The sequence below is a fragment of the Pogona vitticeps genome, chromosome 3 (assembly GCF_051106095.1).
Source record: "Pogona vitticeps strain Pit_001003342236 chromosome 3, PviZW2.1, whole genome shotgun sequence".
Lineage (NCBI taxonomy): Eukaryota > Metazoa > Chordata > Lepidosauria > Squamata > Agamidae > Pogona > Pogona vitticeps.
The window spans coordinates 9,112,369-9,131,071 of NC_135785.1; the positions used below are offsets into that span (position 1 = coordinate 9,112,369).

At 42.5% G+C, this 18,703-nt stretch overlaps 1 protein-coding gene across 7 annotated transcripts in view; it reads right to left on the bottom strand.

Annotated features, from left to right (window-relative positions):
- The window catches only part of SENP5 (SUMO specific peptidase 5), a 49,780-nt gene extending 33,596 nt beyond the window's left edge, over positions 1-16,184 (bottom strand). For 3 of the 7 annotated variants that reach the window (XM_020810559.3, XM_020810558.3, XM_072996261.2), the window contains exons 1-4: positions 15,891-16,030; positions 14,681-14,779; positions 11,857-11,987; positions 91-1,625 (exon numbers count right to left, since the gene is read on the bottom strand). In XM_020810559.3, coding sequence (XP_020666218.3) covers positions 91-1,594 — 1,504 coding nt within the window. In that variant the 5' untranslated portion in view covers positions 1,595-1,625; positions 11,857-11,987; positions 14,681-14,779; positions 15,891-16,030. The other 4 variants (XM_078389778.1, XM_020810556.3, XM_020810557.3 and 1 more) reach the window with 4 other exon arrangements.
- Positions 16,185-18,703: the final 2,519 nt, after the last annotated feature.

Genomic DNA, 18,703 nt, shown 5'->3' on the forward strand with positions numbered 1-18,703 from the left:
TTTCAATGTGTCAGATAAAATAAGGAAGGCAGAATTCTAGGATATTCAAATACAATTTATAATAAGCACGGAAAGAGTATAAGTATATACCACAGAGCCACGCGGCCAACTGCTCATCACTGACGCAAGAAGCTCTATGGCTACTTCTCTTGCCACTCTTTGGGGTTCCTGATTTTTGTCCTGTGCTTCCTCTCAGAGGTTCATCAAGAGGGCTTTTACAGTATGGGTGATCTAAGAGCTCTGCCCCAAAGACGTCCATGCTTACAGGCCCTTCTACTTCCATCTGACTGCGGCTGTCTTCATTCTGCACCAGCTCTGCAAGAACAGGTCCATTTGCAACACTGTCACTTGAGCTTAGATCCACCCTGGTGGGTTCCAGGACGACCTCGTCCGCACCCATAGCCTGATTAGATTCTTCACTACCTGAACTGGAGATTTCTTTTTCCATTACAGAGATGAAGACCTCATCAGAGCAACCATCCAGTGTGGGTGTCCCCCTGGTCTCCTCCTTGTGCACAGCCTCTGCCCCACTGGAAACTCCAACACACAACTCTGGCGTGCGGGTTTCACCAGTCCCATTTTGGTCTCTCGACGCAAGGTCCTCATTACAGAGCTCTCTACTTGGGAACAGTGCATCCTGTGTAAGACAGGGAACAGTCCGACGGGCTTGACTCTTTTCAATTAATGGTCCAGGCATGTGATTGTTCATATCTGATAAGCTGAGCACAGCCCAAGGAGAGTGAGTTTTCGTTTTCCAAGATGGAACCAAGGTCCTGGAACCTCTTGTAAAGGCACCTCGATGCCGGTCCTCTTGCCGGTCTCTGGTGACTTTCTCCACCCAGCTCAGCTTGCTTTTACTCAACCGACACGTTTTGCCTCTCCAAAACTTAGGACGAGATTTTGCAATTCTAAGCCGAAACTTAATCATAGAAAGTTTCTTATACATCATAAATAGAGATCTGCTTTTTAAAGTACACTGCTTAAATTTCGGCCTTCCCCTAGTAGTCAGGCGGCCGCGAGTTCCATGTTTATTTAATCCTCGGCAGCAGCACTTCTTCCTGGAGTTATTTAAAATTACAATTTCATGGCTTTCAGCATTATTGCTCTCCCCCAAGTTCTGAGCAAGACCACTCACTTTTAAGGGCAAAGTACTTACACTGGCCTCAGTGCAATACAGTCTGCTTTGACAAGGGTTGGAAAATCCCAAGTTACCGTGCTCTTTCAACAGTTCATACCGACAGGTCTTCCTGCGATGCTCTTCTGCTTTTGTCAGCAGTCTTCCGTTTTGGCGCCGAGAGGAAGCATTTTTTAATCTCTTTTGTGGGAAGGCGTGATTTTCAACAAGGACAAGAGGGGTTACCTTTAGAGACCTTTCAGGAACACAATCTCTCTGGGGCTGAAGAGCCTTCCTTCTGCATGGTTTAGTTCGTTTCAGGCTCGCGTATGTCCCAGCACTTTGTTGCCTTCTTTTATGTAGAGAAAGACGCTTCCTTTGGAAGCAATATTGCCTCAGCCCCCAAAATCCCACAGCCCATTTTCGAAAACCGGCCAGCAACCGTCTCCTTCGCTGTAAACTTCTTCTATGTTCTCTCATGTTTCTGATGCATTATGATCTCGAAGTGCAGCTGCAACAGTGAAAGGAGAGGAAAAAAAGTTACATTTCAGAAAACTCCCCAAGTTCTAGAGTTCACAACCCTCAGGAGACACAAATGTTTTACAACAGCTGCTCCCTAAAATGAAAAAGCCTTTCTCACAAAGGCTGCTTCTTAATACTTACAAATGGGCCATCTGACTGGGCCAGAGCCAACGTGATATCCATTTGTCAGTGCTACACAGGAAACCTAAAGACATCACTCCCTTCTATTGATTAGAGTCAAGGATTGATCAGCTTATCTTAACTACACCAGGTTGGATATTTTTCACATTAATTCAACAGATGTTTGATCTCCTCTCTAGCGCTGCCCCAATCCTACACATTTATTCACATGTCGTTGTTGCCCTAAGGAGAGGTAAGCAGAAAACCAACCAAGATCTGCAAGCATTTCCGGTAGAACACCATGAGTTTCAAACTTCTAATGGTTTAACAGCAAAAACAAAGCTCTCCTTCTCTAGTGACCTTTTAAACAAGGCTGCTGAGATGAAAGAAACCTTGGAATGGAAATGAAGAGCACATTTTGTATGGAAATGCTATAAGCTCAGTGCTTGGGGGGGGGAAACATACAATACAGTGGTGCCTCGCATGACGATGTTAATTCATTCCACAAAAATCGCTGTCGAACGAAAACACTGTCATGCAATTTTGAAAAGCCCATAGAAACGCATTAAAACCCAATTAATGCGTTCCTATGGGCTTAAAACTCACCGTCCAGAGATGATTCTCCATAGCACAGCCATTTTCACTGCCCGTGCAGTGAGGAATCTGTGCCAGAAAACAGCGGGCGGCCATGTTTTTCAACCGGCGGCCATTTTGAAACCGCCGATCAGCTGGCCGAAAATCGTCACTTTACGATGATCTGTTACTGAAACAGGGAACCAATCATCGCAAAGCGAAATTCCCCCATAGGGAACATCATTTTGCGATCGCTTTTGTGATCGCAAAATCTTCAACGTAATGCGATTTCGTCGTCAAACGGAGCGCTCGTAAAGCGAGGCACCACTGTACTTGTATTGGTCATACGCTAAGAGGTATCCTTGATTCTTACTTCTATATTTACCTTCCTCAAATGCTGTTCTGCATCTGACTCTAAATGGGTAGACTTTAGACTCCTACAGAAAAACAAAGCAGATTCTTTTCATGTGGTCTATTATGATCTCACCCTGGTCAATTTCTTTAATTACACTGTGCTGGATCCCACTTATAGTGGCTTTAGCTAAAAGGAGAGACAACCAAAGTACTTTAAATAGAATTGAAAAATAAAAATTAAGGAGCAATGGCATCATAAGACTAACATTCACAGAGATCTACTGAAGTAATTTAAACCAAAATTAAGAAGTACTTTTAAAACAGCTCTAGATGCTAGTACATAACTGTTATTATCCCAATCAACTGTGCTTCCCCGTCGCCATCCCCCCACCCCAAGATCTTAGGCATATGGTAGACGAAGGCACAGAGTTGTGAAATATTCCCATTTCCAAAGCACTTTTGAAAGTGATACCAACCATAAAGAAGCAAGTTTGTAGATTAGCAAACATTCAGCAAGAGGCCATCTGCACCATCAATCACAATCTGTCTGGTCATAGGAGGAGAAGCTTTCATCAGAGCTTACAAAAGCTACATTTTTTTCAGATTTCAGCTCAGAATCATGGAGCCGCCACACCAGTGGCCACCGGCCACACTAACTGGTGGATTCTGGGAGCTCTCCTCCACAGAAATAACATTTCCAAGCTCTGGTTTCAACTACAATTAAGCCATCAGGCTCCTATTCATGACTGTCCTCTCACTGCTTCCTAGAGTTCCCAAAATATCTTGGGTGATCTTGGCTTAATAATAGCCTAGGTCAGATTCCAAAGAAAAGAAGTCGGGAACAGCATAAAAGAATAAGAATGTGAACAAACATCTGTCAAAATCAAGCAAAACCAAAATAAAGTAGGAGCAAGAAGTGGCCTGGTCCCTTTACTAGCTCGCTGTAACACTCAACATGTATTGTACTACAAATATACGAATGGATGCGGCAATGTCCTCATCTAAGACAATATAGTCTACACTACATTATGACTGATGGCATGATCTAAAGGTACCTGAGGCAGTCAACTTGAAATTGAACACAAATGGGTCTGATGAGTACCTGGAGGAGGGACCTACAAGGAATCCGTTACACACTGCAGTAAGTCTCATCATTATAAAAATGTAACAGATCAGCCTTTCTCAACCTGGCATTCCCCAAATATGTTCAGTCACAGCAGGTGCCTGTTAAGTCCTTGCCCAAAAGCTTTTCAGAAAAAAGAATGTTGACAGAGTGGAAGAAGAAGGGGATACAAAAGGGAACACAAGGAACTGCAACATGTATACAGGCTAGAGACAAACTGAGTACAGTGGTGCCTTGACTTACGAACTTAATCTGTAATGGAATGGTGTTCATAAGTCAAAATGTTCATAAATCAAAGTAGCATTTCCCATAGGAATGCATTGAAACCCGATTAATCCATTCCTAAACAATTGGAAAAATCAGCAGTAGTTGAACATCCCCTAAAACAAGCTGGACATGAAATTCTATTTCAAAATACTGAAATACCGGACAACACCAGCAATCATTACATTAGACTGCACAGGGAAGCCATTGAAATCCACAAATACCAGCAGATATTCAACAAAAAGAAGAAAGTTTAAAACTCAACAAAGCTTGGCTCCCAGCACTGAAAAATACAGCCTGCAAAAGGTCAAAAAAACTCTACCCAGCCACAAGGACTGGTGTTCACTACACACAAAAGAACAGCTAACGACACCCATCAGTCACAGTGACAGATCATCTCTCCTTCTTGTCACAACAATACACCCACAACAAAAACACACTGATCACCATAATCACCCATTTCCTGAAAAGAACAAAAGCTGATCCAACAACTATAAATACTCAACACCCAAACAAACTGCACCAGAGCACAGAGTGCTACTCCTATCCTCTCAAGATGCCGGCCACAGAGACTGGCAAAACATTGGGAAGAACAACCTTCAGAACACAGCCAAAGAGCCCGAAAAACAACCATTAAATTCCCCAAGACCTATCAGAAATGGGGGAAAAAAGCACCAAAAAGGAACCAAACCCCCCCATCTGAATTGGTGGGCACAAAAAAAAAGACCTCTCACAGCACGGAAACATAACCCCCCTCCAGCCAAAAATCATGCTACAAAAAAACCCAGAACAGTTTTTTTTAAAGTATAAAGCAGCACCTTACTTTAGCAGGCAGCCTCCTCAGATCACACACTCTCTAACTGCCGGGGTGAAAGAGCTACAAAGAAGCCGCCTCGTCACCACCTACAGTTAGCAATTTGAATTTCCCGCCCTTTTCCTCTGCCTTTTTTCTGTTTGTAAGTCAAAGCTCCATTCGCAAGTCAAAGCAAAATTTTGTGAACAGAGCTATGTTCACAAATGACCTACAAATGTTTGTAGGTCAACACGTTTGTAAGTCACTGCATCCACTTATGAGTCAACAGTGTGATGTGGATAAAAAAACAAATGCTATTTTAGGTTGCATTAACAGAAGTATAGTTTCCAAATCCCGCAAGGTGCTAGTTCCCCTCTATTCAGAACTGGTTAGGCCTCCCCTTGAGTATTGCATCCATTTCTGGAGACTGAACTTCAAGAAGAATGCCAACAAATTCGAACAAGTTCAGAGGAGGACAACGAGGATGATCAGGGGGCTGGAAACAATGCCTTATGAGGAAAGACTGAAAGAATCAGGCATGTTTAGCCTTGAGAAAAGAAGACTGACAAGGAGATATGATAGCACCTTTCAAATATTTGAAAGGCTGTCATACCATCCCAGAGTGCAGGACACGCAACAATGGGCTCAAGTTTAGGAAGCCAGATTTTGGCCAAATGCCAGGCAAAACTTCCTAACTATTAGAGCAGTACAACAATGGAACCAATTACTTTGAGAGGTGGCTAATTTCTCCACGGCTGGAGACATTCAAGAGAAATTTAGAATACCACCTGGCAGATATCCTTTGATTTGTATTCCTGCACTGAACAGGGGGTTGGACTCGATGGTCTTACAGGCCCCTTCCAACTTCATGGTTGTATGATTCGATACCTCCATCCTCTACAATACTAAAAATCTCAATGTCAGCATTTTTCCAATCCTGGCCCTGAGCTTTAGAAATCAGTCACACATTTTTGCTCATCTTTAGAATCCAAAACAGAAGTAGTCCTCAAGGAAGGAAGTTCCAAGTGCCATCTTTTAATTACATCCAGCTGGCAAAGGCTCCATTGTGACCTGATCGTTCATTACCACTTGTTTTATCTTGCCAATAACCACTCCAGACTTTTGCAGATCTCACCCTCAGCCAATCTTACTTCCTGCAAGCCATCTGTACTGATACCATAGTAATATGTAAATTAATAGCTCAAACAAAAAGTGAAGAGTTCTTTCATTACAGTTAGACACAGGTGCAGTCATCATCCTACACGGGTCAACTTTAAAAGTAAAGCGTGGCCAGTGGGTTTCACTAATGCAGCCAGGTCCCTATTACTAGAGCTTAAGACACAAAAGACAGACAGATAAAAACTAAACAAGGATAAGGGAAGGGAAATTTAATAGGCTACAGAAAGTGCAAGAGGTAGGCTTTCAGGAAACTCATGCCAATTTGCTAAGATGGAGATATAAAAATGGTATTGGAAGACAGAAAGGATGATTGATGAGCAGAAAAAAGCAAAAAAAATATCTTGTAGCATTTTCAAAGATTCAGTCCTCAAAGACATTCACAAATGAGCAATGATTCATAGAATGGGCAAGCTACTGATCAGAATACAGTGGTTTCTCTTAAGAGATGTAACATTTCCAGACACTGTGAAGACAGGAAAGAAAAAAAATGGAAGAGGGCTGAAATGGGTTTGAAAACTCTGGAAGAACTCCTTTTAAGTAAACACACAGGTATAGATTGAAAGCACATCATCAGTACACATTACCCTTAATTTAAAGTTTCCTATTCTTCCCTCCCTCATTAGGTCCCAAGGCTTCCTAGAGAGCAATCCCTTTTGAGCCAGGTAAAAGTTTTTTGGGGCCTCAGGATTGGCGTGTGTCTGTGTGTGTTAGAAAGCTTTTGCTAGATCGCTGCTACTAGGATTGTGATCATTGACAAAAAAATTACAATACAGTATTAAAGGACAGACACCACCTCAAGACTCCTAAATGCTTTCACAGGTCAAATGGGATCTCTAGGGAGTCTTGAAAGATGAAAGGCAATTACAGTCACTCTGTATTTGCCATTAATATCTACATAATTGCATCAACTGCATTTCAGCTAAAACAGGAAATATTGAATAATATGTAATAATTAATTTTCATATCAAACCTAAAGTCATTTTAGTGATTTAACACATAAAATACACCATCTACAATTTAGCAAATAAACTTCTGTCATGTTTCTGAAACTGACAGAGCAATCCTATACATTTTATTTGAACTGCTCGTTTTTCTGAAAATTTTAGAAGCAATTGATACCATAAATTATATCCTGTTGTGCCATTTGGCTGAAATGGAAGTGGAGCAGTATTTTACTGGTTTTCCAGCCCTATTTTGTTCTGGTTTTTGTGTAAAGTGGTGCCTCGCTAGACGATGATAATCCATTCCACTGAAATCGCTGTTTAGCGAAATCATTGTCTAGTGAAAAGCATTTCCCTATTGGAATGCATTGAAACCTGTTTAATGCGTTCCAATGAGGAAGAATTGTCGTTGTCTAGTGAAGATCGGCCATAGGAAAGTCACTTTGCGAACTGCCGATCAGCTGTTTAAATAGCTGTCTTGCGAAGCTTAGTCCCGAAAATAGTCGTCTAGCAAAAATCGGTTTGCGAAGCAGAGACCAAACATTGTTCAGCGAAATTCCCCCATAGGAATGACTGTTTTGCGAATCGCTATAGCAATCGCAAAAAGTCAATGTCTAGCGAAAAAACTATCATGTGGGATAGCTGTCTAGCAAGGCACCACTGTAGTTGTTTTTAAATTAATGCTGGGGAACAAGCATTTGGTCTTGTGATTATGTTACAGCATTCCTCAGACTTTGAGATGATCTCCCCTGTTTTCATCATTTACATGAAGTCACCATAAGAAGTCATCCAGAGTTCCAAGGTTGGGTCTTAATATTATGTTGATGATAATGTCTTCTTTCTTCCTCTCAAAGAAAGAGTGGAAGTCCTGAATCTCAATCTGGATTCCATGAAAGACTAGATGTGGGCAAATACACTCAGACTCAATGCAGCCAGGACAAACATTTTGCTCATCATCAGAAAAACCAGCAGGGGACTGGGATTAAAATGTCAAAGCCTTTGTTCATAATTCTGGAATACTCTTTGATCCAGCTTTGCTGCTAAAAGGACAAGCCAGTGTATCCACCCAGTCTCTGTCCTGCTCCCCTTTCAAGAGAAGGAAACATTGGCCAGTTATCTGTGCCTTAATTATCTCTTGACTAGACTACTGTAATGCACTTTATGTGAGGCTACCTCTGGAAGCTACAGACTACAATCCCCATGGCAATAGAGATCATACGTCACCAATCATGGACAAACTGCCCTGGATTCCAATTTGTTTTCAAGCTCACTAGAAGTTGCTGGTCTTAACAATTAAAGCCCTAGGAAGCTTGACACTGAGGGAGATAAAAGCTCATTTCTTCCGATACAAGTCTGCCTGGAATCTGGGAGATTTAACAGAAGCCTGGTTGCACCCAAAAGACAAAACCAGTCAGTCCACAAGACAAGGCTGTCTCTGTAAAAGTATTTTGATTGTGGATCTCTCTTTCTGTGTTTTTATCTATTTTTAAAAACTGTTCTATGTAAATCATCATTTCTGGCATGCAGAAAAGACGGATACCATCAATAAATAAATGACACACAAAATAGAACTTGGAAATATTTTTTTTGGTAGACATAAAAGGATCATCACAAGTCAGAAGAGACTTGAAGGCAAAATAACAACAATAAACAAGAAAGCTGATCCTATAATAATGAGATATAGTTCAGATGTTACAATACAAGTTGAACTAGACAACCTATTGTCTCAAAAGTATGTAATTCACTTGCAGTTCATAAGTTTTGTTTCCATGTTTGCTATAACATCTTTTAGTAAAATGAAAAAAGGACCTGCTGGGGGCAAACTTTTTTCATTTTTCCTGTTTGTTTGCTGGGTTTTTTTTGTTTTTTGTTCTTGTTTCCCAGGCACACACACCTTTACTTGAATGCTAAAACAAAGATAAAATCTATGATGTTCAACAGTTCATTAAAATCTTGCAGCCTCCATAATCCCTACTGATTACTATAGCTGGGGAAATGTAAGCTCAACGCATCTGAGGAACCACAAATGCTCATCCCTAAAACTAGAAGCATAAAAGCAAAGCAAAACAAAACCATAAGACCTCTCCTTGTCTTCAAAGTCCAACATCTTGTTTTCCACAGCAACCAAACCACATGCCTCTGGAAAACCCAAACACAATTTTGCTACATGGTCATAGCCCTGTCATCATGGTCTTTCCTGGCAGCTAGCATTCAGCAGCGTACTGCCTTTAAAGCTGGAGGTTGCAAGTAGCCACCTCAACTATAAATTGCTCCAGAACTTGGCTGAGGACAAGAGACCTCTGCATCAGCAAACCACAAGATGGGGGCTATGCAGAACAGTAGCTCTTCAATAGCCTCAGATTAGGCACCAAACCAGAGGTTCAGCAGCTGCTGTAAAAGAGCGGAAAGGAAAACAGTTCATTGCTTCTGCAGAGACATCCGCATGTTACAGCTTGGAGCAGAAGATAATCTGCAGCAATCATTCCTAAGAGTTAGACTGAGTTTGATTACACTGCCAATCTTGTTATACAAGTCTTTAAAGTGTGAACAAGTACATGGCTAGACTATACATTAAGTGCTTTCCAAGCAATCAGAAGTAATCTTCTAGATGACTGTCCTATCGTGCTACATTACAGCAAAAAAATACCCAAGTATAATTTTATTCCTTTCAAATGCCACAATTAAAGACTTCACATTAACCCAGCCTGTGTCACAACTTCTCCACACCATTATCTGCTTTTCCATTTTGCCATCCTATAAGAACAAGAAAAAGTTCACTTCCCTGCAACGTGACTTTACTTTTGATCCCAGAGTGTCACATTATGATTCCACTATTATTACGGCAGAGACTAGACTAAGAGAAGTATAGTGTATTTCATGAGGTACTAGTTCCCCTCTATTCAGCACTGGTTAGACCTCATCTAGAACATTGTGTACAGTTCCAGACATTGCATTTTAAGAAGAATGCCAACAAACTGGGACAAGTTCAGAGGAGGGCAACAAGGATGATCAGGGGGCTGGAAACTAAGCCCTATGAGGAAAGACTGAAAGAACTAGGCATGTTTAGCCTTGAGAAAACAAGACTAAGAGGAGATATGATAGCATTTTCCAAATACAGTGGTGCCCGCATAGCAACGTTAATCCATTCCAGATTAATCGTTGCAGAAACACCGCTAAACGGAACGGAAAAAGCCATAGGAACACATTAAACTTCGTTTAATGCGTTCCTATGGCTCCCAAACTCACTGTTCAGCGAAGTTCCTCCATAGCGCTGCCATTTTCGCGCCCTCGGTAGGCGAGGGCACGGCGCGAAAACACTTGCTGCGCCCATTTTGGGCACCCAGCAGCCATTTTGGAACCGCCGATCAGCTGTTTAAAAAAACATCGCAATGCGAAGATCGGTAAGCGAAACACTTACCGATCATCGCAATTCGATATTTTGCCTATTCAGAACATCGCAATGCGATCGCATTGGCGATCTAAAAAAACAGATCGCTATGCAGATTCATCGTTAAACGGTGCACTCATTAAGTGAGGCACCACTGTACCTAAATGGCAGTGATACAGAGAAGAGACAGGATCTGTTCTCGGTCACCCTAGAGTGCAGGATAAGCAAAAATGGACTCAAGCTATAGCAAGCCAGATTTAGGGTGAACATCAGAAAAAAAAACTCTTAAGTGTTCAAGCAGTACAAAAATGGAACCAATGACCTCAAGAAGTGGCGAGCACTCCAACACTGAAGGCATTCAAGAGCAAATTGGACAGCCATCTGTCAGATGTGCTTTGATTTGGATTCCTGATTGAGCAGGAGGTTGAACTCATTGGCCTTACAGACCCCTTCCAACTCCATTTTTCCTATGATTCCAACATCTCAGGCTGCTGAGCTGGGTCAAGATGCTCTACACAAATAAGCTGGTTTTTAACAGGTGTAGCTGATTAACACCACACTAATTCACAATGTTCATGCCAACACCAAGGAAAGATAAAAGAAATAACATGACACAAAAAGAACAGAAAGTTCAACACATCAGTCTGCTTTAGTAATCCAAAAAAACAAAGTGCAGCAGAATTCTCATGCATGAAAACATTTGCACATTCCACAGGGAGCAGAAGCCTTCATGGCAATAGTATACTTTTCATAAGGCACAGAGCACCAGGAAGCTGTACCTGACTAAGCTACACAATCTGTTCATTTTATACATTTAAATGTTACTTGCATTCGCAATTTGTTTCTAGGAGACTTGTGTCTGCTAGGCAGCACAGTTTTGCTAGCTAGACAATTTATCCTAGCACCAACATTTACTGACTGACCACATTGTTGGCAAGTAACAAAGGCTACACAGGCAAACTCTAAAAGCAGAAGTGGGCAATTTACTCATTGCCAGGAGGCACATTCAAAAAATGCAGGCAAAGGACTGTGGCTAATCTAAGCATTTTTGCTACATGGAGCAGCATAATTATCATAAAAGGGGAAAGTACTGAAACAACAAGAGGAACCCAGAGCAGAACTTTCTAGCTAGGCAAGATGATACAAACTCTGGCCACTTAAGGCACCATCAACCCAAGTCTAGACATTGACACTGTTATTTTTGTTCCACAATTGATGCACTGTTATTAAGGACAGAAAAATCTTAACAATTTATTCTACAAACACTAAAAGTGGATGTGGACATAAGATTTTCAAAACATCTAGAAAGAACTGGGAGAAAAAGTTTACCTAGCTGCTGAAACTTCACCCTACAGAAGCATTTTCAAATATTTATACATAATTCTTTCAATGCAAAAAGGGAGATTTGGTTATACAGTGCATGCCACATATAGCTGGGAGGAAGACAGTATAGCACTTCCCTTTCCCTACAAAAATATAACCTACCTCACAGTACTTTCTTATTTTGCACACTGGTCTCAACTCAGCATCATCAAGAGAATTTCTGCACATCTTCGTAGTGTTCAAAGAGATCTTACTTTGCAAAATTAGCAGTGCAAGTCTTGTTCCATCAACATCTGCTGGTACAAGAATATGCAAACCATCAATGCTGCACTGAATTCTTAACAACAGAAATTGAATTAATGCACTATATCATCTTTCTAGCAATAGGAGGTTGTTTCCCCAATATTCAATATATCACAGCGCTATATTCAAAGATATTCAACAGAAGATTGTATCCACACCCTACATTTGTCCTCCTTTCCATTTTCATATCCTAGGTCTTTCTCCTGCATTTTGCAAAACTTGATTACCAACAAAGAATTCTATGAAATATTTCTTATTCAGCTTTATTAAATGAATCTTGTAATATTTTTATAATCCCTCTAAGAGGCTGCTAACATATGCTATCATGTGAGCTAGGAAAAAAATTGCTTTCTACAGACATGGCTGGTGGAGGAATGACAGAACAATCCATCCTTCCTCCATCCAATAAGTTTCTAGGTGGGTTGCAGAAGAAGGATACTTTTTCTTTCACTGCACCAGTCACATCATTCAGCTGCATGAAATTTCCTGTGTTTGCCTGCACAGAATACCTGGTTGTCTATGTTCCCCAGGACAGCTATCCTATCACATTCAAGGCAGTTGTAAATGGACAAAGTTGAAGCAGGACACACCTGTTGTATGATGTAACTTAGAAATGTCCCAGAATTAAAATAATCTGACTTGCAGATGCATGTCAAGCTTCTGATTATGAAGCGAGAAAGAACAAGCACTTGCATCAGCTTTGTCCTCCACCTTCCCACACCACCACCCGCACACATATGTACTGCTTGCACTTCTCTGTCTTCAACTTAGGTGATGCACATGAATTTGAAAGGCCCGGAGTTTCCATAACAACCCTGTCCAGTGTCAGGAAAACAACTTCACAACTCCCTTGATCATTAGACCTTTGAAAGAAAAATCAGAAAGGAATGGAGAGAGAAGGAAATATTTCTGAAACAAATATCTTTTCACAAAAAATGGCAAGTAAATCTTGTTCTGCCTGCTCAAGTCAGCACTATTTTCTAAACGGAACTTTAGAATACAAAGCCTATGCGTGTTCCTTTCACTGTCTAATCGCAAACCACTCAATCGTGATTTTTTTCATCTTCCAAATTGTTCTACAGACTAGCTCAATGAATATTTACACAAAAATCTCACTGATTTCAATAAGAATTTCAGACTTGCACAGGACCACAGCCTGTGCACAACCACTTGAATAAACCACCACTGTGAGATATTCTGCAAATTTATTTATATGCCACATTTCTCCCAATCAGCCTATAACTACATACACGGCATATACACATTTTCCTCTTTATCTCCACAACAACTGCATTAATACAGGCAAAATGTCTTTTGCTCCAATACCACAACTTCATAACTACCGAATTCACAGTACTTTGCAGAATTTCAGAAAGACTCAGTGGCTCGTTTCATGATCATTCTTTTTCTCAATGGGGGAATTTTGTTAATATAATTGTTCACAATTAATTGTTCACCTGTCATTGTCTGAACATTTCTTTAGTGTGTTAGTGTACTCAACACAAATATTAACCAATGATGAATCTCCTAGTTCAGGTTCTTTACTTTGGGGAACAGTAAAAGAAATAACATATGATACTTACTGTCATAGCAACATCTCTTTATCAGATTCTACATAACAAGAGCCCCAGTGGATTAAACAAAAGGTTTATACAGCCCAGCACCCTGTTTCCCACACGGCCAACATGCATTTTTGGGAAGCCCAGAACAGGACATTAAGGTGGCAATGGGTAGTTTAATGCTTGCACAGAACCCTAATAACTAAGCATGGCTGAGAGCTTTCATTTGTTTGCCTTTTAAAGTTATCTGTTCCAGTCATAATCCCATCTTGTGACAGTCAAATTCCATGAATTAAATTCTATGTGTGAATTAAATGCCTCTCTGTTTTTACTCAGACTCCTGCAAATCAGTTTAATTAGATCAGACCTGGGCAAAGTGCGGCCCAAGGGCCACATACGGCCCGCGAGCCGCTCCTGTCCGGCCCGCTGGTCGTTGCTCCAGTCCGGTGTTCAAGCACTTGCTCAAGCCAAAGACAGACTGGATTTCTCTCACTGAATAAGTTGAACATCAAAACCATTTATAGCTTTTTGTCTAAAGTTGATCAGTTGCGTAACTTTTATTTTTAAGTAAAGTTGGTTCGGCCCCCGAACACAGTTCAGATTTTTCATGTGGCCCCCTATAGAAATTAATTGCCCACCCCTGAATTAGATTACTGTAGTGTTTAGTATTAGTAGATCCCAGGACTTGTTTTAATGCTAATGACACACACAAACATTTTGAACATTGCAAGTACTTAGTGCACTTGAGCAAAAGTGGGGGGGGGACACTTAAGTCTACTCTTGAAAAAAACAAATTTTCAATCTTCTTTCATTTGTCCTGAAAAAAATATCTGCAGCTGGAAAGGGAACAAAAAAACAGCCCAGCCCCCTGCCCTAACTTCTTCAGTTCACATATAGGCCTTGCTGTGTACCACAAAATGTATCAAAGCTTCCTCAACCTGTTGCCTCCAGAGGAGTTGGCATCAAGTCAGCTGTGATAACATGGAAGCTGTAGACCAAAACCCTCTGGAAACCACTATGTTGAAGAAGGCTACAATACCCTGATTTTTTTCTCCCTGAATTTATTCACAGAACCCTATTTTTCTCCTATTCAGAGTCCTGTTACCAAAGATGTAACATCATACCTAGGACCATGTAAAAATATTGACTCATATCCAGGCCTGTTTTTTTGTGTTCCCTTCTTTGCTCATTCAACTTTCTTCTCCAGTGTTCAGTCTCAGACTCTGTTGGAACAATGACCTTATTATTGTCATCATTATGATAACATTATACTGTACTTGGTGAATATTGTATAAATAACATTTCTCACTCTTTACTCTTTCACCTCTCATCATGGGGCAATTAAATGCTGTTTTCCACTCATCACTCCTGTCCCTACCTACTACAGTTCTCACCAGCAAGTGAAAAGCCACTTGTGGCAGGTCAGTCACCATTTTCATCTTGCCAACTCCTGAGAGCACCCAAGGCACTGGTTCTTAACCTTGGGTTACTCAGGAGTTTTGGACTGCAGCTCCCAGAAGCCTTCACCACCAACTGTGCTGGCTGGGGATTCTGGGAGTTGCAGTTCAAAAACATCCCAGTAACAAAGGTTAAGAACCACTGACCCAAGGAGTGGCAAGCCACCCTTGTGCAAGCCACCCCAAGTCCCTGTTACTCACCTCAAACACCCACCTCTGCCATCTCAATTTACCCTACACTCATTCTGGAAGTCCTGTACCCCCACAGAAGTCCCAGTGATCCAGCAGTGGCCACAAGGCTGCCCAGAATCCAAAAGAGATGCCCTAGAGATCCAGAATCACAGGATTCTCATTGTTGGATCAAGGGCAACACTCAGACTACCTCAATGCAAGGAAGGCGAGAGGGTGCTATTAATGAGCAGCCTTTTGTGTTTGTGTGCTCAGCATACTCCCACTACTCTCAACACATCCCTAGGCTCTCAGGTTCCCAGGAAAATAAAATAAAATAAACATCCCCCGCTCGTAACACACATACAAGGTAAAGCCACCCTTAGGATCGAGTAAAACACCTAAAATAGAACATAAAACAAACAGCTGCTTCATCACAGGGGTTAACAAGCCAGAAGGGACCAAGGCCCAGATAGGGACGAGTCCCCTCAGGAGGTTTCTCCCCTTCTGTTATGGGGGGGAGGGGTAACCTAGGCCCCAAAACCTCTCTCCCCCGTTACAGTACTGCCCCCTCAGGGAACCCGCCCGGCCGTGAAGGGAGGAAGGGGACCGGGGGGTGGGGGAGACCAAAAGGAAGGGAAACACCCCCCCCACACACACACACATACACCAAGCACGGACCCCGCCCCCCTCCGCCTCCCACCCGTACCTTCGTCGCTCGGCGCATCCCGGCCATAAAAGGGGCGCCGTTCCTCTCCCCTCCCGGCTCTCCCGTCCCTTCCCTTCCCTTCCCTCGCAACACGGCGCCGCCCGGCAGGCACTCGGCGCAGGGGGCGGCGGGCAACCGGAGGCGGCGGCGGCGGCGGCGGCGGCGGCGGCGGCACCTCACGTGGGTCAAGCTCCCACAACCTACACGGTAAGGGCCGGCCCAGGGCCTCCTACGTCACTCTCGCGCGACGAGGCCTCCGAAGCGACGAGCGGGGTTGGGAAGGAGAGGAGGAGGGGGCGGCTTTTTCCGGAGACGGGCTGCGCGTGCGCGGGACCAAGGGGCGGAGGACGCGCGGTAGGCCTATCAAAAAAAGGGACTTAAGGAAGAAGGTTCCGCCGGCGCTGGGGAATTCTCGAGAGCGGGTTGAGCAGTACGCGTGCGCAGTTGGTTTTGCTGTTGCTAGGAGAAACCCGCACTCGCTCTTCTTTCCATGCGTTCGGCGTGAACGCGTGAATGGGCTGCAGCGGACGGGAAGCCTGCGCGAGAGTTCTTTCACGCGTCTCTACGCAACGTCTGAATAGGGTTACCGAGAAAATTTTAAACGCACGGAAAATTTCCCAACCCGCTATTTCGCATGCCTGAATCCATGACTATATCTTTCTCGATAGGGCTGATAATAAATTTGTTCAGAACAAAATAAAAAGTCTCGACAGGATGCGAACACGAGAAATCCTCAGCATTCAGAAACCGGCCTATGTAATGGTGTGACAAAAGAAACGCAAGGAAGCAGCGCGGTTGCAAGACAGGGTTGAGGGTGCAACCACAGCAGTAAATCTAGTGGTAGTTTGATGCTAAATGTCTCCCTTTCTACCCCACTGAGACAGAAACCGTTGTTAGAGACGATCCGTGGGTGAAAAGGGGAATGTCTGCATGGACAGCAGGAGCTTTCCTCACCTCACAGTAATCTGGGAAGGCCTTTGTTTTGTGCTTCATCCTTAGAATTTAAGCACATGTTTTTTTTAGATCTGATTTTGCAAACATGCAAGTCTGCCTGAATCATACCTCTCTGACACTAATATGCCGTCACCTCTAATTACACCATAACCATAAAGTCTGCTTTTGTATTTCATACAATGTACCAGCAGATCCATATTTGCCAAAAATTCAAAACACTCATGTCATCACAGCAAGTACAAATGCCAACTGAAATAAAGCTGACAATTTTTCAACTGTTCTGAAAGGTCTGTCTTGTCCGTCAAGCAGGGGTTGATTCTTTAACTTGTGGCTTACTAAAATCCTACCATTAAGTACAGTACAACCAAGAAGCAATGTCAATTGAAATTGTGCATGGCCCCTGCCACCCCGAGCGGTCCAATGTCATTCCCTTCCATGTTTGAATTCATAACTATGGATGGAGTATGTATTTAGAAACAGAGGGCTTTATTAAACTCAAACTTGTGTTTGCAGAACGAGAACATTTAATAATGGATAAAGAAACCCTTTTCTCCAAACTTGGACTGAACCCAGACTGGCTCTCCATCACCGCTCTGTCCTTGGAGAACCGTCCGCTGCTTCTCCAAAACTTGGAAGACCTGCTAAAGAAGACATCCTGCAGCAGGGATTGTTTATATGGATATTTGACTGTCCCGAGGGGAGGTTTCCTCTGGCAGGCTTTTTCCTAGTGGCTCTGCCAGGGTGTGCAGGTTCAAATGGGAACCCTTCTGCCTCCCCAGCTCCTTTCTTTTCTCTCGCCTCTCCTTCTCACCCCAAAAGGAAGGACTATGGGGTGGTCTTGACTGCTGTAGTCTTTCAGCTTCGACCTTGGGGACTCTCAGTACGACCCGTCTCTTCCAATGCTGCCACCTCAAGCTCAAGGTCTTGTTCTTCTAGGGTTTGCCTGCCTGTTCCTTCTCTTGCTGCTTTCCCATCTTTTCCGTCTCTCTGTTTCATTTGGTAACTCATGTGGCTTCATCTAAATCCACAGGAGAGCTAGAGGTTGGAAAATCCTGCGTGGCCATTTGCCTTCCTCCCCACAGACAAATTTCCAGATATTAGAAGAAGCCAGCAAATTTTATGTAATCTTCCTCAAGTTAAATCAGTCCACATGGCCTTTCACATAATGCAAGAGGATAGATTCGTGTCTTTCTTAGCAAACACTTTAGAAGTGTCACCAAGGAAAAAAAGAGGGTACAGAACATAATTTGGAAGACTTGGAAACAAATAATGGCCAAAATTATGTTGCTTAGTGTAATAAATCACACTAAGTAGGCCCATTGAGTCAATAATTCAGATCTCCTGATTTGGTGAGTTGACTCACCAAAGTCACCTGATTCAAGTCGGTCACCAAGTCTACTAATTCAAGTGGGCCTACTCTAGTAGCATGATCAGTGGAATTTACAGAGGAATTGACTAACTAAATCCACATTGACTCCAGTGCAATTTACTACAATAAGCAATAGGACTTTGAACACTAGATTTTATGGTTTCAGCTCAGGCTGCCCTTCTAAACTTGCAGCCTCCATATGATCTGTACTGTTGTTATGTGCCCACAAATCACTTCTGACTTATGGCATCCCTGAGAATTAGTAGCCTGCAAAAGGTCTTATCATTAACAGACGTGCTTGAGTCTTGCATATGAAAGGTCATGGCTTGCTTTACTGGAACCAATTCATGTCATATTTGGTTTTCATCTTTTCCTGTTGTCTTCAGTTTTCCCCAGCATTGTTGTCTTTTCCATGGAGTCTTATTATGATGTGCCCAATTCAGGATAGACTCTATCTATCTATCTATCTATCTATCTATCTATCTATCTA